The sequence below is a fragment of the Pantherophis guttatus genome, chromosome 4 (genome assembly GCF_059756535.1).
Source record: "Pantherophis guttatus breed Tessera chromosome 4, ASM5975653v1, whole genome shotgun sequence".
NCBI classification, from domain to species: Eukaryota; Metazoa; Chordata; class Lepidosauria; order Squamata; family Colubridae; genus Pantherophis; species Pantherophis guttatus.
The window spans coordinates 59,740,056-59,764,917 of record NC_142066.1 but is presented as its reverse complement, the minus strand read 5'-3'; the positions used below and the strand labels follow the sequence as shown (position 1 = coordinate 59,764,917).

At 39.4% G+C, this 24,862-nt stretch overlaps 1 protein-coding gene across 2 annotated transcripts in view; it reads left to right on the top strand.

Moving 5' to 3' along the window:
* Positions 1-24,862, top strand: part of KCNH6 (potassium voltage-gated channel subfamily H member 6) — a 111,192-nt gene that overhangs the window by 62,394 nt on the left and 23,936 nt on the right. For both annotated transcript variants that reach the window (XM_060691736.2, XM_087892282.1), the window contains exons 4-7: positions 2,997-3,205; positions 14,293-14,718; positions 15,510-15,909; positions 23,245-23,444. In XM_060691736.2, coding sequence (XP_060547719.1) covers positions 2,997-3,205; positions 14,293-14,718; positions 15,510-15,909; positions 23,245-23,444 — 1,235 coding nt within the window. The remainder of the gene's footprint in view (positions 1-2,996; positions 3,206-14,292; positions 14,719-15,509; positions 15,910-23,244; positions 23,445-24,862) is intronic.

Sequence of the window (24,862 nt, the reverse complement as noted above, 5' to 3'; positions counted from 1 at the left end):
ATCATAATTAACTTAAATCCAGTTCATTTGCTTGATATGACTAATTTAGATTGGATTACATCTAAAATAACATATTGGTTAACAGCCATATACCAAGAAATGTCTAATTAAAAATAACCTATGCTATTATATCAATAGGTAGCCTATGGTAAACTTTCTCCCTCCCTCCCTCCCTCCCTCTCTTTCTTTCCCTCCCTCCCTCCCTCCCTCCCTCCCTTTCTGTCTCCCCTTTAGCTCTCTATCTTAACCTACATAACAGTTGCAAAAATCACTAAGTAGGACAAATGTTTTGAATATACCACTAAATGGAGTATTGTGAAGCAAATGTAATCCCCCAACCATTGACAGAGACTAAAGCAATGTTGGGGAAAAATTATATTGAGTAGATACAATAATGTGGCTATCAACTATTCTCAGCTCTTTCTCTTTACTTTTACTTTTCTCTTAATAAAACACATTCTCGTGGCTGTCTTAAAGCCCAGAGAGGATTTCTTAAAACTGAGGAAGCTGAAGCTTATGCCCAATTTGAAACAGAAGAAGGGCCTCAGGTGGAGAATGCATCTGTTCTCAGCACACCACTGAGCCTGAGCATAACAGTTGATTTCCCTGGGATTGCAAAGATCACTTTCTGCCAGAGGTTTGGATCAGTTCCCCATTCAGGGAAAGGAGAGGAATCTGGAGCAGATTGAGAGAAAACGTGTACAACAATGTCCCATGGATCTCTTGCTAATTGTTCTTATCTCTTCTCTGTATTCAGGCTGGAAAAAGATGGTCAAGCAATCCCATAAAGTGCTGTTCCCAGATTTATACATTGATTTCTAACTGGAAGTCACAGCAAAGCTAGTGATTTTGAAACAAGAAACTTAACAGATCCATGCATACCATTTTAGACAAAGATAGATCTTTTAAAAAATAATCATTAGAATGCTTTTGGATAGTTCTCACCACTGCCAAAATGGACTGGATATCTAATTCTTTTTCTGTAGTCGACACTGTCATTTCTTTCAGCCAGTGTGCTGAAAACATGGCTATTTAATGAAGTATGAAAAGTCATCTACCTTAGCATTCTGGTTCCTTTAAATCAGAAGGAACAGAACCTGCAGAAAACAACAAGAATAGCACTACCTTCTCCCTCCCAAATTATATATTTTAGTAATTCTGAAGTTTATTTTAAGTATCTTCAAATGCTTTTAGGCATATTAGATTCCTAGAACAAACTGTCCATCATGCCTTATTCATTCAGAAATGGAAAGTTTTGTAACGTACAGTAGGGGCAGTTATGGGATAGTTCAAAAAGTGCATCTGGCGTGGAAAGGAAAGAGATGGGGATTTTTTCCTGCAAATAGAAGAAACGAAAAGGTAATGAATAATGGATAATTAATAAAGGATGAAAGGAATAAAGCAAATGGATCCAGCCAGGGTAATGAGGCAAAAAAATCTGGAACACAATGCTAAAACCTCTAGGAGCTGAATTTGATATGGAAAGAGTAATAGAATACAGAATCAAGCCATTATTTCTTATTTGCTTTCTGAGCTGACCAAAGAGGGCTGAAATGAACCTATCAGTCCATAACAATAAGAGTAATACAGTGTTAAAAGTACCCATTTGTCTGTGCAAAGCCTGGGCAATCGTTGAACAGTATCTTGATTCAGGAGAAAATGCCATTTATCCTGTAATAGCCTAGTAGGCTGATAAAATTAAAGTGTTACTTCAACAGGATTAAGAAGAAAAAAGAATTTTAGAATTTTTAGTAGTAGTTTGGCAAAAATGTTCAGATACCAATATTATAAATATTTCAAAATTATACAGCTAGCTGCAGATTTCATTTTCCCATTATAACAATTAAGCTAAGTGATTTTTAAGGCCAACTGAGATAAAATTTGCAAACGAACATTTCTGCGTGGATTCTGAATGGAAAATGTGTTGCATAAGTAAACAAACAAATAAGGATGTTGTGAGTGGGAAGCACACCCAAGGCCTGCAGACACACTGAAGAGTGGGAAGCAAAGCACAGGTTGCTTCAGGAAGTACGGAAGGTTTGGGAGAAACAGGGCAAGTAGTGTGTGACCTGGGGAGGTGCTACCATATGAGCTGGGCCTCTCAAGGACTCCTCCACCCCTGAGGCACCCCCATGCTCCAGTTAACTACTTGCATGGTCACTTAACAACCTCATTGGGGAGATAGGGATAGGTGCAGTTAAGTGAGGTAGGTGATCACATGGCACCTTGTTTAACAATTATCACAACTTAGGCTTCATTATGATTGTAAGTTGAGGAGTATCTGTAGAATGTTTTCCATTACTTTCATAATTATTTTTCATTCAGAATTCATTGGAATTTTGATTGACTGATTGATTACAATACTGTATATTTATAAATATCTTGTGTAGACTTCTATTAGAAAAAATGCAAATAATTTATTTATTTTCTGGCTATTTTATAAGATAGTTTTGAGCTGAATATGTGTATTGGGCTTTAGTTATCTAAACTAAACAGAATGTTTAGTTAACAGTCCTAAACTAGGACAGAATGCTTTTAGAATTTGCTATTATTGTTTTCATTAATTTTTTTAAATTAATATCAATGATTATGTGGGCAATTATTTTAGAAACCGTGAGGAGTTTGTTTGCCCTTTGATATTATATGCATTTCTTTAAATTAAATAAATAAATGATTACAAATGGTGATACAAAATAAAGTGTAAAGTACAATATTGTTTATTGTAAAAGCTTTTTAATCATATTTCAAAACATCAAAATTCCACAGAATGAAGAGTTACTTCTTTATCGCTCAAGGTTTTTACCAAACGAAGGGAAATCCCACCAATCTATCTGTTTAAAACTTTGATCTTATAGCCTTTAAATCGTCTCTCCTATCCATTTTGCTGTTAAAAAAACAACAACCCAACAACATTGAGTTGATCTGCATAATTAAGTTTAGGCATCTTCATTTGCAAAAAACCTAACTAGAAAAATATTTTATTTGTTTTCCCCCAGAAAGTTCCCAAGCCAAACTCAACCAGAATTCCACATCAGATGCAAACCTCATGAAATATAGGACAATCAGCCAGATTCCACAGTTCACCCTCAACTTTGTGGAATTCAACCTCGAGAAGCATCGTTCAGGCTCTACCACAGAGATTGAGATAATCGCCCCGCACAAAGTAACAGAACGCACCCAGAATGTAACTGAAAAAGTCACTCAGGTATGTGGCTTCTGAGAGGTAGCATGAAGATGAATCACTAATAGGGTGGAGGAAGGCAAATTCAGCTGAAAGAAAATACACACATAAATAATCTAAACATAAATGTACAGCAGTACATTTTAAATTGCTTTGGATACAGTACAAATATGCCCCAGTAGTATTTTCCCCCTATGTATTCACGACATTATTATTATCTCACTACCATCCCACAGCAATAACCGTTGCCTCTTCTTTTGGCACAGTTTTTATTATGGATATGACTTAGCATGGTTCTTAAGGATGATAATGTAGTTACGGGTTAGATACACACACACACACACACACACACACACATGGGGAGGGAGAGAGTACATGTAGACTTTTTATAAATAAAAGACAAATCTAAAAAGAGAGAAATAGAGAGAAGAAAAAAGAGAATAAAGTGTAAAGAAAAAAATGCAAAAAAACAAAAAACAGTGATAACTAAAGGAATTAAATTATTTCCTATTGTCTTTTCAACAAATACAAACCTATCATTTCCCCTCCCTCGCTCTTAACTATTTCAGAGATCCATTCAGTCCCTTTTGTAATCCCCATCTTTTTCAGTCATTAAATCCATAAATCATCATTTCACTTTTTTCTTCTTTTAGTAATAAGTCCATAAATGTTCTCAGAAAAGCACTTACTGCTTTCTTCCTGACCAAACAGGTCAGTTTTGCCCTTTTTACCAGTTATGATATTTTCACAATTGATTCCTCTATGTGGTTATATCTGTACTCTTCCATTGCTGCAGAAAGAGTAATCTAAATGATAGGTTTACGATCAATGCTATATTGTGGACATTGTTGGTTTTCTTCTGATTCAACTTAACATGGAGCTTGGACATAAAATAATTTGTCCTTTGTTATATAATCACCTATGTCACATCTTTGCTATTACAATTGAACTCTTCTATTTTATATTGAAGTTAGTCCTTGACTTACTAAGTAGTAGCAATTGTTAAGCAAGGCACCCATGTTAATGACGTATTATGTAAAAACGTATTTTCTTCAGCTGGGTTGAATCTCTGCCTCTGGTTTCTGGTAAATTCATAGTAAAAAAAGTATACATTATTTCACTGTAATAACAATTATTGGATGTACTGCTTCACAGAAGATAGACTGATTCTGATCTAACCTATATTGGGTTTTGGATCTAGAGTGAATGTATGTCTGTGATTAAGACCGAGGAGAGTAGACATAGTACTGAAGGATTCTTCAATATTACTACCACTATTCCCATCTCCCCTCCAAATTTCTATAATATGTTTCTGAATGGAACTTAATGGGCATAGGTCAATATGGACTTGCTGCTACATTTTATTAGAAACAGTCCCAGTGTAGCCCATTTAGGGGGAAAGATTCCTTTTTTGTGAGCAGTCTCACAGAACATCTTTGCTCTACTCTCTGCAGTTCCCTGAGCTTTTGTGTTGAGAGTGAGTGGTAATTCCATGACCTCATCTTCAGTGAGCAACAGTAGATGTATCTGCTGTTTGCTGTTTTGCCCTACACCCTTTGCCTGCTCAGAGGCAATCAGTCTGATGGTGCTGGAGCTGGCTACTTGTCATCTGTCAGCACTTCTGAGCTGGCTCTGGCACAGGCTGCTTGTCACTGGTTTTCCTCTGACTCTGAATTCACTATGATATTATGCAAAGATTTAGAGGTAAAAAGAAGAGGACAACTAGTAGAAAGGTGAAGAATGATGGGTACACTTAGAAACTCCAAAGGACTAGGATGGGGAAAGATAATCATGGAGAAAATATACTGATGTGATTACTGCAGATGAACATAGATTTAATGACATTTCATCATGATCAATCTTCTTCTGCATAGGTGTTGATTTCAGTGTCACAATATGCCATGATGCAATCCTTTGTTATTGTTTTTAATCATGGGGCCAAATTTATATATATCTTCTTAATTGTATTTTAATGTTTGTAGTTTATGTTTTTATTTGGCTGTTCACCGCCCTGAGTCCTCAGGGAGAAGGGCGGTATACAAATTTAAAAATAAATATATAAATTTCTGAGGCAGTACAAAATATCGGGTGGAGGGGAGTTACAAAAGTTAACAGGAGCATTCCTGTTTGACATCTGCCTCCCATATCTTTCTGCACAGATTCATCTTTCCATATCTAGTATATTCCAGTGATAGTACTTGCACATCCACAAAAAAATTGGATTCCTCCTATAAGAGTTACATAGTCAGTCACTTGTTTTGTAGCTGTTATTTAATATTACTTTCCCACTAAACCAGAGACTAATAGTTGTCCCTTCTTGTGGTGTTTGTTATGGCAACTGTGATTTAAAACTGTTGGAAGAAATATCCTTCTGGGTTCAGTTCCAAGTGGGGAAAAAGACACTGGATTCATGGAAGTTGCTTGGAAAGAAGGTTTATTGATGAACAGGATCACATGGCTTGAGATCCTGAGCAGAAAAGGGGCAAGATGCTGAGAGTGCCTTTGTTCTATGCCCTCTGTTGGGCTTTGAATTTGAGATTGTATTCTGATTGGTTGTTAGACTCCCACGGGGCCATGCAGGGGCAACTCTGTAATTTGTCCTGAGTCCCAAGGTTGAGCCTTGCTGCTTGATGATGTAATGAAGGGGCTTTGGACAATTCCTATTATGGCTTTGCTAGAAGGAGGTAGACCTTTGTTATGTAGAATAGACTGGCTCAGGCCTTAATGGTCCATTGACAAAGGTGGGGGGCTGAGTTTCTGCCTCCCTTTTAGAGGAAATATTCTGCCCTTTTAATATTTCCTAAAATATCTCATTTTCCTAGGAGAGGGGTGGGTGCTAACTTCCTACAAAACCATTATAACTGTCTCAGTAGCATTGCTACATCCACTTTTTGCCTTGAACAAGTACCCTGAGGATTGGCCAAATAGAATCTACCAGATACTTCATTTTCTTTTCTTCTGGATTAATATCCTGCAAGCAGATCACCCTCTTGTATTCATATATTAATACTGTCACCCTCCTCCAAAGTACAAAGCAGATGACAGTATTGTCACTGACAAGCCTATTAAATACTACTATAGTGCCATTTTTTTTCAAATTCCTATCTCAAAACACTTTCTGAATCATCATATTATTTAGATTGCTATTGGCTATTAGATAAATTCACAGAAAAGATTTATAAGCAAATATTTGCCCCAGTAAGAAAAAGCATGTGATAATAAAGATCTGTATTTCCTTCACCTTTATTTCAAAGTTTAGGCATTTTCAGTGTGTTTTGAGGCAAGAAAGATTATAAATCAGCTAATAAAAATAAACAAGAAAAAATAAAGATATTTCACAAATTCACTAATCCTACATTTAAAAATAAAGGAAAGGGAGAGATGGGGGGGAGGGAGGGAGAGAGAGAAGGTAAATGAGGCAGTATCAAATGTAAGGAGTTTGCATTCCCTTTTATTATTGTTCCAAATGCAGTATATTGAAATAGAGAATTTAGGAATATATGGTATTTCAGATTAGACCTGTTTTCACACTGAAGATGCTTAAAACAGCTTTATTTTAAATAGTCGAATACTCTGGGGATAGTTTTTAAGCTTTTTAGTTTTGAATAAGCTTTCATTATTTCCTGTCCACTATCACAATTGAACTTGGCAATTTAGTATGGAATTAGAGCAGTGATGGGTTTCTACCAGTTCGCCCCATTTCGGACGAACCAGTAATGGCAGTGGCAGGAGGCTCCGCTCACCCACACAGACGTCATCACGGATGCTCTGCACATGCACAGAAGGTTCTGCGCATGTGCAGAAGCACCGCACGCACGCTCACAGTCCCAAACCAGTAGCGAAGGTAAGTGGAATCCTCTCTATCCAAAATGTGGTGTCAGCGTTCCAAGTAATGCACCCATAGAAAACAGAACTCCGAGGCAAGCAGGTTCCTCAAAGAACAGTTTATTGGATACTTCATATTGGCACAACTGATGAAAGCTGAGTCTGAAATTTCCCATGGCTTTCACCTAATTAAAAGTAAAAGTTTCTCCTTTTCCCCCAAGTCTGGAGCTGGAGCCAGGCATTCGGCCACTCGGTGGCCTTGCTGGTCACAGTGGAGATTTGATGGGCTGCCCTGGGGGGGTCCCCTCGGTTGCTCCTCAGCTTGGTATGGGCTAGACCGATGACCCAGCTGGCATTTTTCAGTCTGGCTTTTTGATTTCTTCTCGGCTGGTCCACGCTTCTTGTGCCAGTTGAGTTTGAGGTCCATGGCCACTGTCATTTGGTACCCCTCACTGATGCAGTTGGGGACTCCTCGACAGACATATGTGTGAAGCAGCCCTGCGTCCAGTCCATCTTTGAAGAAGTGGACCAGAAGTCACTCAGGCCATCACCACAGCTTTCCCACATTTCTCCTAAACTCCCTGACATACTGTTTGGCAGGACGACCCTTCTGCTTAATGTCGCAGATTTCTGCTTCAGCTTCCTGGGTCTGGGATTCATTCTCAAATCTGGACCTCAGTTCTTGCAAGAAGACATCAGTGTTCCCAGCTCTGATGCATCCTCATCATAGAGCTGGTTCACCCACTCTATGCTTCCTCTTCCCCTTCCAGGCAGGCGATTATACTCGCACCATAGCCTGGTCAGTGAGATAGTCAGAACAATAGTCGTTGATGTGAGCCCACACCTGGTTCAGGGAAAAGGCCAACTTCTTCTTCTTCTTCTTCTTCTTCTTCTTCTTCTTCTTCTTCTTCTTCTTCTTCTTCTTCTTCTTCTTCTTCTTCTTCTTTAACTTAAACATTCCATCTTCCATTAAACAGTGTGTCATCTGGGTACAAATATCTCTGTGCAATAACAATCAAAATTTACAACAGTATTCATTACATTGATATTAATTCTCTAATCTTACAATAATAATAATAATGAGTATAATACATCTATTCATTTCTCCCTCTTAACGTATCTTCTAATAAGAATATAATAGTAATAATATTAAATATAATATTGTGATAGTCATATTAATAAAAATCATATTGTTTGCTTCTCTATCTTAACATGTTTTCTATATTTCACTGATCTCTGTTTATTTCTAACTTCTATTTTTATTTTCCAACCATTCATAAAATTAACTCCCATGTCACATAATATACAGTTTGTTCTTTCTCCTTTATAGCAAGCATTAATCTATTCATTTCTGCACATTCTAATATTTTCCTAATCACATTCTCATCAGTAGGGATCTCTCCACTTTTCCAGTTTTGTGCAAATACAATTCTAGGTTAATACGTGTATAATTAAATATGGATTCCTTTTACTATAAGTTTCAGGTAAAATCCCCAACAGAAATATTTCTGGTTTTAAGTCAATGGGGTATTTGCAGGATCACCTCCTACCGGCCTCCCACCGCCCAGTGCACTCACATAGGGCTGCCCTCCTCTGGGTCCCCTCAGCCAGACAGTGTCAGCTGGCGGTCCCCAGGATGAGGGCGTTCTCTGTGGTCACAGCGACCCTCTAGAATGGGTTGCCCACCGGGCTCCAGACGGCCCCCGACCTCCGCACCTTCCGCGCCGACCTAAAGACATGGCTCTTTCAGCAACTTCTCTGATCTGCCGTGGATTTTAATTTGGGGATTTGGGGATTTTAATTGGTTTTAATATTATTTAATTTTTATCTATTGTCGGGTTGTTTTATTGTTGTGCGCCACCCCGAGTCCTACGGGAGAAGGGCGGCATATAAATCTGATAAATAAATAAATAAATAAAATGTGCTGCTTTATCATCTTTTCCAGCCACATTTGTATTTTTATCCAATATTTTTTTGCTTCTACACATGTCCACCACATATGATAATATGACCATATCTGGTGGCATTTCTAACATTTAGCTGACTTATCTTTAAACATCTTTGGCAATCTCACTGGTGCAAGATGCCATCTATAAAAGATCTTATACAGATTTTCTTTATATCCACTTGACATTGTTAGTTTATAGTTCCTTTCCCACAACTTCTGCAATTTATCTAATTCTATTGTGTAACCAAAGTTTTTTGCCCATGTCATCATTGTCTCCTTCACTTTTTCATCTTCCAGTTTAATGGCTAATAAGTAATTATACAGCTTTTTTATCAATCTTTCTTCTGTCCCTGTTAATATCTTATCTAATTCTATTAATTCTTTATAGAAACCATATCATTTAGCATCTTTCTCATATCTAGAATGTATCTGCACTTGTGAATACCACGCTATGTCAATCCCTTGATCACTCAGTTCTTGTTTAGTTTTAAGTTTCCCCTTTTCATTCAAAATATCTTTATATCTAACAATATTTCCCATGTTAATAATGTTTGGGTAGATCAGTGCTTCCATTGTTGAAAGCTAAACTGGTATCCTCAAATAATGTTGTTCTCTAATTTTCTCCCATACTAACAATGGAGCATTCCCTATGTAATTTCTTTGAAAGAAACCATATATTTTACTTTTCCCATACCACAAGAAGGCATGCCAACCCAGTTTAAGTCGTGGCCCTCCAAAGTCAATAGTCTTGTATGTCTCAATGCAATCCATTCTTTCATCCATGTTAATACCGCTGCCTGATAATACAATTCCTAATTAGGTAATCCAAAGCATCCTCTGTTTCTTGAATCCTGCAATATTTTTAAGCTAATTCTTGCTTTTTTCCCTTGCCAAATATATTTTAATATATATTTCCTTTGTCCAGTGGCTTCCAAAGGGTTTTTCTTCCCCAGGGTGCAGAGGCGGTCCGAGCTTGAGGAACCGGGCAGGGGCACAGATGCTCTGTGTCCGTGCTGGCAGCACCGGTAGCACTTGATCATCCCAGACAGTGTGGGTTGCGGTGCTTCAGGTGGCTTTGCTGAGGCTCAGCGGCCTAGGGGTCTTCTTGCTGGTTTTTCTGCAGTTGGTTTCCTATGGGGCAGGGATTTCCAGGTCCATGGCCACTGCTGTGTTGTACCAGGCTTGTATATGCTCCAGGACTCCCCTGATGCTGAAGCTTCTCTGAGGTCTTGGGTCAAGGGCCTCTTTGAAGTGGTAAATGAGGAGGTGCTCAGGCCAGTCCCTCAGTTTCCAGCCAGTCTTCGGAATTCCCACACTAATTCTTTGGTAGGCCGGCCTGCTTGTTTCAAGGCTTTGATCTGGACTTCGGCTTTTACTCAGTGGGCTGTGTCTTTGAACTGGCCTCGGAGCAGTTGGACGAATTTGTCCACATCATCTAGTTCAGGGGCTCCCTCATCATGTACCTCAGCTATCCACTCTGCCACGTCTCCTTCATTCATGCCACCCGCAATCATCGAAATCATGTCTCAATCGGTTGGGTATTGGTCCCCATAGTGATCAATATGGGCCCAGACCCAATTGAGGAAGTAGACCAGCTTTCCTTGGGTCCTGTCAAATGTCACTCTAAGTTGCGGAGGGGGAGCGGCTGGCAGGACCAGTTTCAGGATAGTTTCCGGTGGTGGGACTGTTACCAGCGGCTGGACCAGCATTGATTGCTGGGCCAGTGCTGGCTGCAGGACCAGAGCTGGTGTCCACTGGTATTGCACCCACCCCTGGCTGGGGTAGAAGGCCCAGCCAGGAGTGATCTGGTCAGCCAGAGACAATCTGAAGACTGGTTGCTGAGGTGGGGTGCTGGTCCCAATAGTCCGAATTGTGGCCCTTGTAGCGCTAGACTGGATTGACTTAACAGACCTTGCTGCTGCACCATTCCAATTCCAGCAGGGGCTGTCACTCTGGTAGATCGGGCCCAATGTGTGAGGCTATGGTACGATCTGCTTCATGCTGAGTGAAAGGAGGTAGATGCTCCACTCTGTGCTGCTGCAGCCTCCTGGCCTGGGAAGGTGAACATGGGTTGAGCCAGAGTCCATCTGGGGTACCAGGAAGTTGTGTGATGCTGCCTATGCTAAGCTGGCTGAACTACTCCAGTAGGCGACTGGCTGCACAATAGCGATGGGAAGCCTCACTCTCGGGAGTCATTGAGATCGGCTGGTCCTGATGCTCTCCATTCGAGGGCTTGGGTCTGCTCTGCTCTTCTTGCTCCCATTTGTGATGATTTCCTGCATCATCACCCCAGTCAACATCTCCTGGGGTGGCATGGCTCCCATGGCTTTGCCCCACAGAGAAGGATCCAGTTGAGCAGCTTGCCAGGACTCTGGCTCTTTGGGCTGGGCACCCTGTCGGGGTTCCACTTCAGCGGCCTCTGCTGCCTTCACCACAGATGATCTTGACGTAGACCATCAACCCAGCCCCCATGGTCCCCCCCTTGTCTTCCTTCATCTTCCCTGAGTCTTAATGTGTTGAGTCAACACTCAGGGCTCAGGATCTTGGACTACACCCCCAATGAAAGAAGACTCCGAGGCTAGAAGCTCCTCAAAGTTCCATTTTATTAGATATGTCATATTGGCACATCTGGGAAAACCCAAATCTGAAAGCTTCCAGGTTTTCCCACCCAAAAGAAAGTCCAAGTCCCTGCCCCAGCACCCACATGTCCATCACATGGTCCAATCAATGCATCATCCCAACTGGAGATGCCTCCAGTCACACCACCCCAGGTGCAGGGGAGAATGTCCTTGACTCTCAGAAAAAAGAATGTTATTATGGCTAGATATCTCCCCAACTACATACAATCACCCCTCCCAGTTTCCCACAGCACTAAACATGGCAGGCCTGAAGATCCAAAGTAAAAGATGGCTTCCAGGACTGACAGGGTTACCCGATGGGGTCCCTACTCGGTGCTGCCTTGGTGTTCTGCACCATGGTCTGGGGCTTGACTGCGATGATGAAGCTGGCAGAGGGCTAGCCACTTGAGTTTCTGGGATAGAGGCTTGATCCTGGTGGGGGAAGGTCAAGGTCAAGATTGGCTGGGTCAGGATCAGGATCAACCCAGCGTGCTTATTCCAGGCTTTCCAAGCTCAACCCGTCAAACCACTCTGGCAGGCCCTCCAGGGTTTGGCTGTGGACTGCTGTCCAGTATTTCCAGTCCCAGGACTCATCCAACTTTGCTCTCCATTCATGGATGGTCCCTTTGCATTCCATTCATGGATGGTGATCATCGACTCCTGCATCAAGGTCACTGGCACATCTCTCACCAAACCCTGGATCGACTTCCTGCACCTGAAGTCTTCCTCGGCCTGATAGAATTCCCCTGCGTCCAGCCATTTGGCACAGACTTTCAGCCAGGTCATCATCTGGAAAGTGATCTCGGTCACCGCTTCAGCCACCCACTGTCTCTCAACAGGGATCTAAACAGCCCCCAGGGAGGAGGAGGAGGCACCCACAATTTCCTCCTCTTATTTCTCCATCGCTGCAATCTTTCCTGAGTCTTCACTACTCCTGCAAAAGGTCAGGTGAGCAGCCAGGGCTCAGGACCCCAGAGAGCAGCTCCGATTCTATCGGAGAATTTGGAATTAGGAGAGAGTCAGCTTGATGTCAGCGTTCCAAGTAATGCACTTGGAATGCACTCATAGAAAACAGAACTCCGAGACAGGCAGGTTCCTCAAGCAACAGTTTACTGGATACTTCATATTGGCACAACTGGTGAAAGCTGAGTCTGAAATTTCCCACGGCTTTCACATAATTAAAAGTAACAGTTTCCCTTCCCCCAAGACACTGGTCATGCTGTCCAATCCAGGTGGCTGATGGTTGCTTGGTTACTTGTTCCTCCTCTGGCCAGCCACCTGTGAGAATGTCCTTGGTTCCCACAGGAAAACTTTACTGTTTTGGCTACAAACCCCCTCTAACTATTTCCCCCCTCCCACTGAAGGTGGTTTCAGCCAGATTCACCTCAGGGTTGACATGTGGATTTTGCTGTCTTCAAAAGAGTAACCTTTGTCTTTCAAATGCAGATGGACCGCTGAATCTTGTTCTGATGGTTTGATCTCCTATGTTGTGCCATGCGCTTATGAAGTGGTTGTCTTGTTTCACTAATGTACAGATTGGCACATGTATCACTGTATTGTATTGCATATATCACATTACACTCCATTTATGTCTGGGTGTTTTATCCTTGGGGTGGACAAGCTTCTAGTATATTCTTGGGTTTAAAATGTACATTATGTTGTATTGGTTGAAAATTCTCTTGAGCTTTTCAGATATTCCTGCCACATATGGAATGACAATGTTGCTATGTTTGTTATTCTATTCTTTATCTGTAATGGAGGAGCTCCTGCTGGATCTTTTTCTGGATTTGATGAAGGCACAGTTAGGATAACCACAAGTTCTGAGTAATTCCTTGATGTGTTTTAGTTCTTGTTCTTTTCCTTTTTTACTGATAGGCAAACTTTCAGCCTGGTGGTGTAGAGTTCTGATCACTCCCATTTTGTGCTCCAGTGGGTGGTATGAATCAAAATGTGAACCTATCCTTCCATTCCCCCAGCATCCAGTCTCAACCGTCAGTACCTATACTTCCATTCCCCCTCCCACATCACAACTAATGAAGCTTCTTGGATCAGAAGTAAAATGTTTTGTTCGTCTTCCTCAAAAAAAAAAAAAAATCCAGTTGCTTTTTGAAAAAGCAGCTTTGAGACAGCTCTGACCTGGATGACTGAGAATCTCCACAGATACTCTTCCTCTTAATTTACCTTATAAAGCCTTTAAAGATTTGTTCCATATTATTGGTAGTATTGATTTCCTACAGGCCCCACCCAATGTCTTTTCTTCTGTTTGTTCATGATTAAGATATTCTGGGGTTCCATATAAGCTGCCTCTTTTCTTATCTAAAATGATTAATTATTATTTCATTTCATATTTTTAAATTACTGCTCAGTCTGTCAGAACCATGATTTTAAAAATGAAGCAATATAATACTGTAATACAATCTCCAAACCAATAAATATTCTTTTTTGTGAATCTCAGGTTCTTTCTTACTATTAAAATGACATGAAGATATTTTTCTATTATTTCCTATTCTTCCCTAACCCCAAGCAAAGCATATAAATTGTATCTTTATGCAAATATATTATTTTTGAATAGACTATTATAGCTGTTTTATTTCGATGTCATATATATATATGAAAAACACACATAAACCCTACGAAGAAGAAAGAAAATTTATATATATATGTATAGTCCTCGATATAGCTATTCTGAAACTGCATGTTGTTGTTTTTTCCTCTGATAGGTTCTATCACTGGGAGCAGATGTCCTCCCAGAGTATAAGTTGCAGGCACCACGCATCCATCGATGGACCATTCTGCACTACAGCCCCTTCAAAGCAGTATGGGACTGGCTTATCCTACTGCTGGTCATCTACACAGCTGTCTTCACTCCCTACTCAGCTGCTTTCTTGCTCAATGAAGACCAGGAGGAGAAGCAGACAGACTGCAGCTATTCATGTGACCCCCTCTATATAATTGACCTCATTGTGGACATCATGTTTATAATTGACATTGTCATTAACTTCCGCACTACTTACGTCAACATAAATGATGAAGTAGTCAGCCACCCAGGAAAAATCGCTATCCATTATTTCAAAGGCTGGTTTCTCATTGATATGGTTGCTGCCATCCCCTTTGATTTACTTATCTTTCGCTCTGGATCTGATGAGGTGAGATATATATTATCTTCCACACTGAGGATATATTTGACAGCATGTAATATTTGTCAGTTGTAAGGTGAACATATTGAATATGTCATGGATTTTTAAAGGGTTGAAGAAAACGTCTAGAGGAGGATGTGCCAGAAATCATTTTGCTTATAGAACCTTACTATCAACAGTTCTTTAAATTTCAGCTTGCACCACAGATGCGTTAATCATGTATTTTTTTCTAAGTGGCACTAATCAGGCTATGTGGTATGTTCTGAGCTTTTCAAACACCAGCTATTGATATAATGCCAATTACAGAACTGATAATGCACCATACCTAGATGACTCTGGATAAGATGAACACAGTTTGTAGGCATTGTTGGGATTTCTGGATGTTTTAAATATTCTCATCTAGAAAGAAATCTACAGCTTATGTTGGGGTAGATATCATTTTTCTGGAGTTAAAAATCTTAGAAAATTCTGACCTTAAGGAATTGCTATTAGAGAATAATAGTAACTTCTCATAAAATCACATAGGTGCCTTAAAATGCAACAAAAAAAATGCATACAGATAATGCACTGTATTTTAAATGACATTATGGAGAGTATCTGGAAAATATTTCCTCTTTAGGCTTTTTTCCTCTTTCTTAAAAAAAAAAAAAGAAGAATGCATTTGCAAGGCAAGTATGACATTTTATGCATATTTTAGGTTGATTCATATTAAAGATGGAAATAAAATCCAGACGCCCTGCCACTAATTCATTGTTTGTTCTTTGCTTTCTGCACGCTTTCTTTCTTTTTTCTCTCTCTAGACAACAACTCTGATAGGGCTTCTAAAGACTGCACGACTCTTACGCTTAGTGAGAGTGGCCCGCAAGTTGGACCGCTATTCAGAATATGGGGCTGCTGTACTCTTTCTGCTCATGTGCACATTTGCTCTCATTGCCCATTGGCTAGCCTGCATTTGGTATGCTATTGGCAATGTGGAGCGGCCATATATGAAGCATAAGATTGGATGGCTGGACAACCTTGGTGACCAGATTGGCAAACCCTACAATAACAGTGACCTCTCGTCTGGCCCTTCCATCAAAGATAAATACGTGACTGCCCTCTACTTCACATTCAGTAGTCTTACCAGTGTGGGCTTTGGCAATGTCTCACCCAATACCAACTCTGAAAAGATTTTTTCCATCTGCGTCATGCTAATTGGCGGTAAGTGCTTCTGAACCTTCTCTGTAAATTTAATTGTATCTCCCTCTCAGCAATAGCAACATTTCATTTTTCTTTAAACATTTCTTCCAAACATTTCTGAGATTTCTTGGCATGAGTCCAAAGTCTGCTCTTCCTTTGAGATACAGTGTTGGTGATATCCACTGGGGCAGATAGCTAAATCACCATAAATAGCTTGAAGGAATCAGCATAGGAAGAACCAGCTACATCTAGGCTGTTTTCAGTTCTCAGCTTCTGCAAAGGAAGGTGAGAAAGAATTCACACAGTAGCATATAGCAATTATGAGCACAAAACAAAAGTTTGGCCCATATAGTTACTACACAAATACAGGTTAGTATCCACATTTATTCATGATCTCTGCATCAGGCATGTGGATTTTCCCATACGCAGATGACTTTTTTCAGTACATTCTAAAGCCAAGCTTAGAACAGGACTATACTGCCCATTGCATATGCTGCTACACTTAACAGAAGTAGTACAAAATATCTCAGTTCATCTTTTCCACTCATAACAACATTTTTCTTCTCAGGTAATGTTGAGTTCTTGAATTTTTGATTTGTTTTTAATGATGATGATGGTGATGATGTAATTATTTTTGTTGTTATAACTTTTTAGCAAGATCAGGTCAATGTTTATCTGAGAATTCCCCCTCAACTTTCACCTGGAGACTTTCCCCTTGGAATTACTGTGGGAGTAAACTCCCTGTCATAGACATTTTCTGTTTAGGAATGTGTGTGTGTGTGTGTGTTTTCCTCTGTGTCTAGCAGAGAACAATTGTGCAGTCCCCTGCACATATTGTCATACATTTTCCACATAATACATCACAACTGTCTTTGGAAACTAGTATTTCAAGCCTCTATATCAGGCACTTCTTATGCTCAACTGTCAAAACAGCTTCTCAAAATATTTATTATGCCTCCATTCTGAATGCTTCATTATTATATCATTGAAGGATGCTCAGTCTATCATATCACTGATGGATGTGTCCTCCCCTTCATGTCTAGTAGTTGTATCTCCTCCCTAAACTAGACCAAAACTGGTTCAGCTGGTGACTGACATTGAGCAAGTATGTAACTGTCATCCATTCAAGATGAATCAAACCTGGAAACTAAAGACATCTAAGCTAATAATACTTTTATTATAAAAGTATATAAGTATATATTCTGAATGTTCTTTCTCCCTCCTTCCCTTTATTTTCATGAGAATGTGGGAGATTCATGTCTGAGATGCTCTCTTGCATTTCATTTCTGCCCTAGACCCAGATTTCATTGATCTGACCCTTGTCTTGGTTGTGACACTTCCACTTGTTTCTTAAGGTTACTTCTGCCCTGAGATTCAAGAAATGAAGAGTAAGTACTCCATCAGTCATGCTGTGGATTAGGAAAACCATAAGAAGCATTGACCAAAATGATACGTGGTCCTCAGATTTCAGTCTCAAATCTCAGTCTCTGATTTGAGTTATTCTACTTGGTTCTGATAGGGATCTAATCATCTTTTCAACTTTTGAGGATTTGCCACTATCTGGAACATTGCTAAGACTCTTGGCTTCATAGTTAAAGAGTGGTTTCCAACAATTAGCAGTCTTAGCATGCAGTTCTATACAGTCACATTCAATTTTTGTCAGGTGAAATGTCTAACTTGCTTGTGTCCCTATTGCGTACTACCCTGCAAGGGTTAACTCAACCACACAACCCATTATCCCCATAGTCCCACCTTACCTTAAAGTTCTGAGTATAAAAGACTGCTCCCACGTGGTCACCCAGTAGTTCCAGACACACATCTGCAAGGAAAGGACAAAGGTCAGTTAAGGATGTATTCATAGATTTAAACCATATATGCATCTTTGAATAAACAACTTTGATAAGGCAATCATTTTGTATAGAGTGTTATTGGGCTAGATCCATCAAACCTAACAATTTTATCTATATGGCTGCTTAATATAAATAGCTAAAGGATCTTGATTTTGGTCCTTTTCTGGCAAGAATTCCTTCAATGCCAGTTGTCATACTCCTAGGATAACTATGGTCAATTAATTATTGTAGCTCAAGCCTTACAGCTAGCATCTCAAATCTTCCACTTTGGGACTGAGCATGTATTGTATGCCCAATTTCCAACACAAAAAAACTTTAGCCAATCCAGGTAATTAACAAAACTTCTCTGTCAAGTACACAAGGGACAAGGGAAGATACCTACCTGGAAAAAGATTGTACTTTCATATTACCATCTGAATAAATATTAAATAGATGGTTTATTCCTTTAGCTCATAACTCAGACACTGAATCCAACATAACAGTTCTTCTCCTGTTATTTTATTATACCAAAAGAGGACATCCTTTTCTGAATGTTAGTGGTTTTACTTGATCTTGAGACATGTATGGTCACACTAGTATATATATTTTATTCCTTCAGGAAAAACAATGCTTGGCAATTCTCATGAATGCACCTTTTTCCTATTTCCATCAAACTATAGTATATCTCTACAAATATTTGTAATTCATGATGAGCAGGATACCTTATCGGTTCCAATTGTCCCTTCTCGGTTTTCTTTAGCTCTGTGGATATTTATTACATGCATGGTACTCATAGTGTCTTTCTACTGCTGTAAGGCATAATAAATAACCTGGATGTCTGCCAGTTTGTGGCATTCACAAATTTGGACCAGCAGGATCCAGTTTCTCAATCTTATCCTTTCTTCAAATACGGGTAACTTGTGAGAAAAGTCATAATCTCATTTTTGGATGCTTAACTTCATAGAGGCAAGAAATGATTTCTACAAGGAAAGACTTTTCTACCATATGATAGGCAAAGGGACTATAAAACTGGCTTCTCAAAATATTTTAGTAGATATGTCATCAGCTACAGGTTATGCCCTTTGTACTATTGCACATAAAGTCACTGCTCTTATGTGTATCCAGACATTATTACCTAACATTAATCATTCTTGTTGTCAGATCACTATTTTTGATGCAGTGAAGGTGTCCCTTCTATGATATAGCAAAATACTTAATGTACTGTAGGATGGGGCAGCCATTTTCTTCTATAATAATAAGAGACATCTAGCTGAAAACTGGCATCACCAAGCAACCCCAATATCCAGCATTCAGCAACAAGAAATCCTTCAAGTCCTCCAAAATCATGGATCCATCCAATTATCATTCATCCATAAAAACATAAATGTGGGCGATCATGAAAGTTTGTTGAGGAAGCTTGTAGACTAGAATAGTAACTTTTGGGGCAGGATGAAAACCATGAAAACCATGAGACAGTTTCTGCTTTTTATGATGCTTTCTCTTCTTCCTCATTTGAGTAAAACTATTAAATCATGACTGAGATTCTCAGTCATCCACATCAGGTTATCCAAAAGGTATTTTTTCAGGAGACAACTGGACTTTCTTGTTTTTTCTTTGAAGATGTTTCACTTTTCATCCAAGAAGCTTCTTCAGCTCTGACTAGATGGTGGGGAATAGAAGGATTTATATTTCTCGCAGACAACTGGTCATTTGCATTAGAGAGTTATTGAGGCCACTTGGAGAGTCATTGAGGTCCAACAGCCTGTGCCTGTCTTCAGTACAGGGCAGAAAATATCCTGCAGCCAAGAAGGCTCCAAACCCATTTACACTGCTCAGGTGAAGACACAGATAAGCCTCCAAGTAGCCTCAACGACTCTCTAAAAGAATGCAAATGACCAGCTGTCTGCAAATAAATCCTTCTATTCCCCACCATCCAGTCAGAGCTGAAGAAGCTTCTTGAATGAGAAGTGAAAAATCTTCAAAGAAAAAACAAGTTGCCTCCTGAAAAAGCACCTTTAGGACTAGGTCATGACAGCACTATATAAACAATTTGAACTATTCATAATGTTCAAAATGACCAAAATATTTGAGGATTTTCTTCATTATCAAGGTAGTAAGGTTACCATGGAGAATTTTAATTTTCAACCAAGCTCAGAGAGTACCAAGGACCCCAGAATGTTAACTGTCATGTAGTATCTCCAATAAAATAACTCAATTTCTCAATCTTATTTGCCTTGTCTGAGAATGATACTAAAAACTTTGATAAGTTTGAGTTCTGCCTTAGCCATGAAAGCCAGCTGGGTGACCTTGGGCCAGTCACTCTCAATCCAACTCATCTTATTTCCTATTATTATGGAGAAAATAGGAGGAGGAATGTGTGTTGGATGTGTTCACTGCCTTGAGTTAGGGAGGATACAAAATAAACAAACAAATAAATATTTCCAGCAACTGCCTTACAGATCTTTTCAATTATCCCCAATGTTATCCCCAACATTATTTCTATGAATATTATTTATTTATTTATTTATTTATTTATTTATTCGCATTTCTATACCGCCCTTCTCCTTTCGGACTCAGGGCGGTGAACAGCCAGATAAAAAACATCTATACAAACATCACAATTAAAATAAAATTAAGATAATTTATAAATTTGGCTCATAATTTAAAACTTGTCAATTAAAATAAATATTAAAATTTTAAAAATTTTAAAACTAACCCTAAAATCAGGACAGACCAGCTAGTTGAAAAAAATGAGTTTTTAGGGCCCGACGAAAAATTATACTCAGGCAATCCATCCTAAAACACATTTTATTTATTAAACAATTATTAAACAAATAAACATAGATAACACAGGATTGATCATTTCATTTCAGTGTCCAATGTCCTCAAATATATTTTATGCATTTCTTTGTGTTTTGGACTGGAGCCTCTTTGGTCTCTTTTCATTGATTCTTCTACTAATGAAAGCCATTTAAGAGAGTACATTGCTAATCCTACCATTATTGTGCTACTATAGAATAAAAGGATGAATAGCACCACTTTTCTCAGCCAAATCTGGAGCTAATGAAATTTAGTTCTATAGATTGACTTTTCACCTCTCGTCAAGGATAGTTCTTGGTTTGTTTTTTTAAAGTTTCTTTTGGAAATTTCAGCAATGCCAGCAATATCAGAGTTGAAAATATGTTAACATTCATCAACATAATGGAATACAAAATCAGTATTTGTTGGTTACTTGACCAATCTCAAAGCCTCTTACATATTGAACCCCTGGCTATTTTGAACTCTTGGTTACTTGCCAAAGCAGAGACATTTTATAAATAGTGTCCAATATCCTTTTATGAGCAAGAATATTTCTGACAAAAAAAAAAAGAAATAATGTCTCTTTCTATTGCTGTCAGTAGATGCTGTTCCTGAAGTTTTGGAGAACATATGATCCCAATAATTTCTGTACTGTCTTGTAGGTAGAAAGAAGAGATTTTTTTGATATATGAACATGAGATCTGGCATAGACAGAAATCATATAAATGAAACAGGGGTTTTCATTTATAAGAGGGGCTTTACATCACCTCAATGATAGCTGGATGACACTGGAAGAGGCTATATGTTACAAGGGAGGAAATAGTGTGATGTATGCAATTAACTCCCATACATATTAATATACTGTAGTTCATATCAAATCCATTTGAAACCATTCAATCTGCTTTCATGCACACATCCAAAAGGTATAGAAGAGACCTTCGTCAATATATTAAAACTGTCTGTACAACTGTGTTTATAGTTGTCTGCCCTTTATGTGCACTGCTGTGTGCATACACAGTATTTAACTCTCTATTTCTTTTAAAGCATGCGCTGTCTAAGAAAATGCCAGTCCCTTGCTTCTCTATCTTTACGGAAGAGTTATATCCTAACCAAACAGTCAGATGATTTGGCCCTCTTAAGAGATCCTTAAATTGCTTATGTGTCTCCATTGCCATGTCCTGCTGCATTTTTATAAAGCTTAGGATGAACCCCATAGTTGCACAAAACATGGAGGAAATTAGGAGAGTCTTGAGGCAATTGTTATAATGATAAAGATGTGTTTATGTAGTACTGCAGCTATGATAAAAGAGTCAGTCAAAAGGGGAGTTCTGCTCCCTTCAACTACCTAGCAGTTTGCCCTGCTAGACAAAAAAATATTTATTTATTTGTTCTATTTGTATGCCTCCTTTCTCCAAAGACTCAAGGCGGCTTACAATGCATTTAAAAACCATATATAAAATATTAAAAGTTAAACCATTAAAAACAATTAAAACCCATTCACACCATTCATGGCCGGATCTCGCCAGATCGCAACAGCGAGATCAACGGCCCCAGGCCTGCCGGAAGAGCCAGATCTTCACCGCTTTTCGGAAGGCCAATAGGGTGGGGATGGTCCGGACCTCAGGAGGTAACTGGTTCCAGAGAGCTGGGGCAGCCACTAGAGAAGGCCTTCCCCCGCGGGCCCACCAGCCGGCATTGTTTAGCTGACGGGACCCTGAGGAGACCAGCTCTGTGGGATCTTACCGATCGCTGGGAGCTATGCAGTAGAAGGTGGTCTTGAAGATACCCTGGCCCTGAGCCATGTAGGGCTTTAAAGGTAATAACCAACACCTTGAATTGTGACCGGAGAGCGATAGGGAGCCAGTGCAGCTCGCGGAGAATTGGTGTAATGTGGGTGTACCTAGGTGCACCCACGACAGCTCTTGCGGTATGGGAGTTATTCCCATTTGGCTTTTTGTTTTCATGGTGTAATCACCATAAAAGAGTCAGGCCATGCAATAACTGTTCAACCTGCAATGGCATTGAATGAGGGCTACTTACATTTGTGCTCCAGTCATAGCAACTTCCCTGCAGTCACATGGTCACCATTAGCAAACTTCTTTGCTGGCTTCTGACAAGCAAAGACATTGAGGAAGATGGCAGGAGGTTGCAAATGGTGATGATGTAGTCATTTAATGATCCATAGTGATTCACTCAACAACAGGAAGTGGAAGTGTCAGAATTCCTGTCACTAAGCAGTGAAGACACATAGCATCATGCTTTATGACTGCATCACTTAGTGATGGCAATTTCAGTTGCCATCGTTAATGGAAAATTACCTGTGGTGAATTCTCCATCTAGAATAAACTGCCCAAAGTCGTCTTACAGGGGAGATGGCAGAGAAAATAAACACACACACACGCACACAAGTAAATAAATAAACAAATAGTAAGATAAATTGCCCACTCAGTTTCAGAAAGGAAATTTGTGTCCAACTGCAGTCAACTCAACTATAGAGAGGGTTTCTGCAACATTTAGTTCTAGAATAATGGGGTAGAAGGACAAACAACACATACACAACGTTTATAACATCTCAATAATAAAATTTTGCCTGGTACCTGGACTGTGGGACTCATTCAGTTGATGTTTTGTGAAATAATTGACAAGTGCTTTTCAAAGGCACTGGGCAATTGGGCACAGTCTTTCTGTCCTGCACCCCTCAATATTGACAATTGTCCTCTTGTTTCAGCTCTCATGTATGCTAGCATTTTTGGCAATGTTTCTGCCATCATCCAGCGCCTATACTCTGGCACAGCTCGCTACCACACCCAGATGTTAAGGGTCAAGGAGTTCATCCGTTTCCACCAAATCCCCAATCCTCTACGCCAACGCCTTGAAGAATATTTTCAACATGCCTGGTCTTACACCAATGGTATTGACATGAATGCGGTAAGTCAGAAAAACTTGAATTTTAGATTCTTGGAGTATATGCATATTGGCAAAACGTAATTTTGGAAATAACCTTGAGTTGGAGCTTACGTGAGCATTTACATGTTCCATTCCACTTGAGGATCCTAACATTTCAGAAAACAATTACTGTATGTTTCAGTATACTGTTGGGACCAATCTAGACATAAATGTTGTAAACCATTTCACAAGATACAATCATTAATAATATTTTTCAATTTAGAGTATGTCTTTCTTATTAATGAAATCTGGTTGCATTCAGAGAAAATTCAGCTTTAAAAGGAAAATTCAGATTTAAAAGAAAAATATATTACCATTATGATGTGTTTTACATGGGGCTACCCTTGAAGAATATCCAAAGGCTTCAGCTGGAACAGAATTCAGGAGTGTGTGGACAGCTGTGTGTGTCCTTAAAGCAGCACGTTACAACTTTGTTATACAAGCTGCATTGCTTCCAGGTCCAATTCAAGGTGCAACTTTGATATTTAAAAGCTCCATGGCATGGGGCTGGTTTATTTTAGGGACCAATTCTTTCCATTATAATCTGCCTGTCCCATCAAGTCTATCAGAAAAAGATATGTTGTAGGTCCCATCTGCCAAAGAATTACTGTATATCTGGCAAGTGCCCACGAAATAGGCTTTTTCTGTCATGGCATCTACCCTGTGGAAAATAAGCCCTTCTGAAGTGAGACTGGCCTCATCTCTGCTGACCTTACAAAAGTCCCTCAAAAAATGTTTGCACCAAAAGGCCTGGGGATGGCAAGGAAATGGTGATCCCATGAAGTAGTTTCATTCTTTTTAATACCTCCTAGTCTTTTAATAATTATTTTAATTTTTGTATTTAGTGATTGTTTTTAAACATATTTAATGGTTTCATTTTATGTCACCCAGAGTCATGTTTTGTGACATGGCAGCCATTTCAATATTATATATCAACAAATATATAAATAAAATTTCTTTACCTCATTTGCACTATTGCATGGATGATATTGAAGGAAAATAAATCAATTTACAATGACAGTTTATGAGGGAGAAACACCTATCAAATTAGAATATATATGTTCACCGGAAAATAGCAGCAGACTAATCTTCCATTTTCCTCATCACTTCATAGGTATATGTGAATTGGAAATTAACCACTTTTAGTGCCACTGTGCTTGTTGCTACCCCATTCCAACAATAGCAATAGCACTTAGACTTATATACCGCTTCATAGTGCTTTACGGCACTCTCTAAGTGGTTTACAGAATCAGCATATTACCCCCCAATCTTGGTCCTCATTTTACTGACCTCAGAAGGATGGAAGGCTAAGTCTAGAAGGGCCTGGTGGCTCAGCAGACTAAAAAAGCATTGTGATTAACACTAGCTGTCTGCAATTACTCTAAGTTCGAATCTCACCA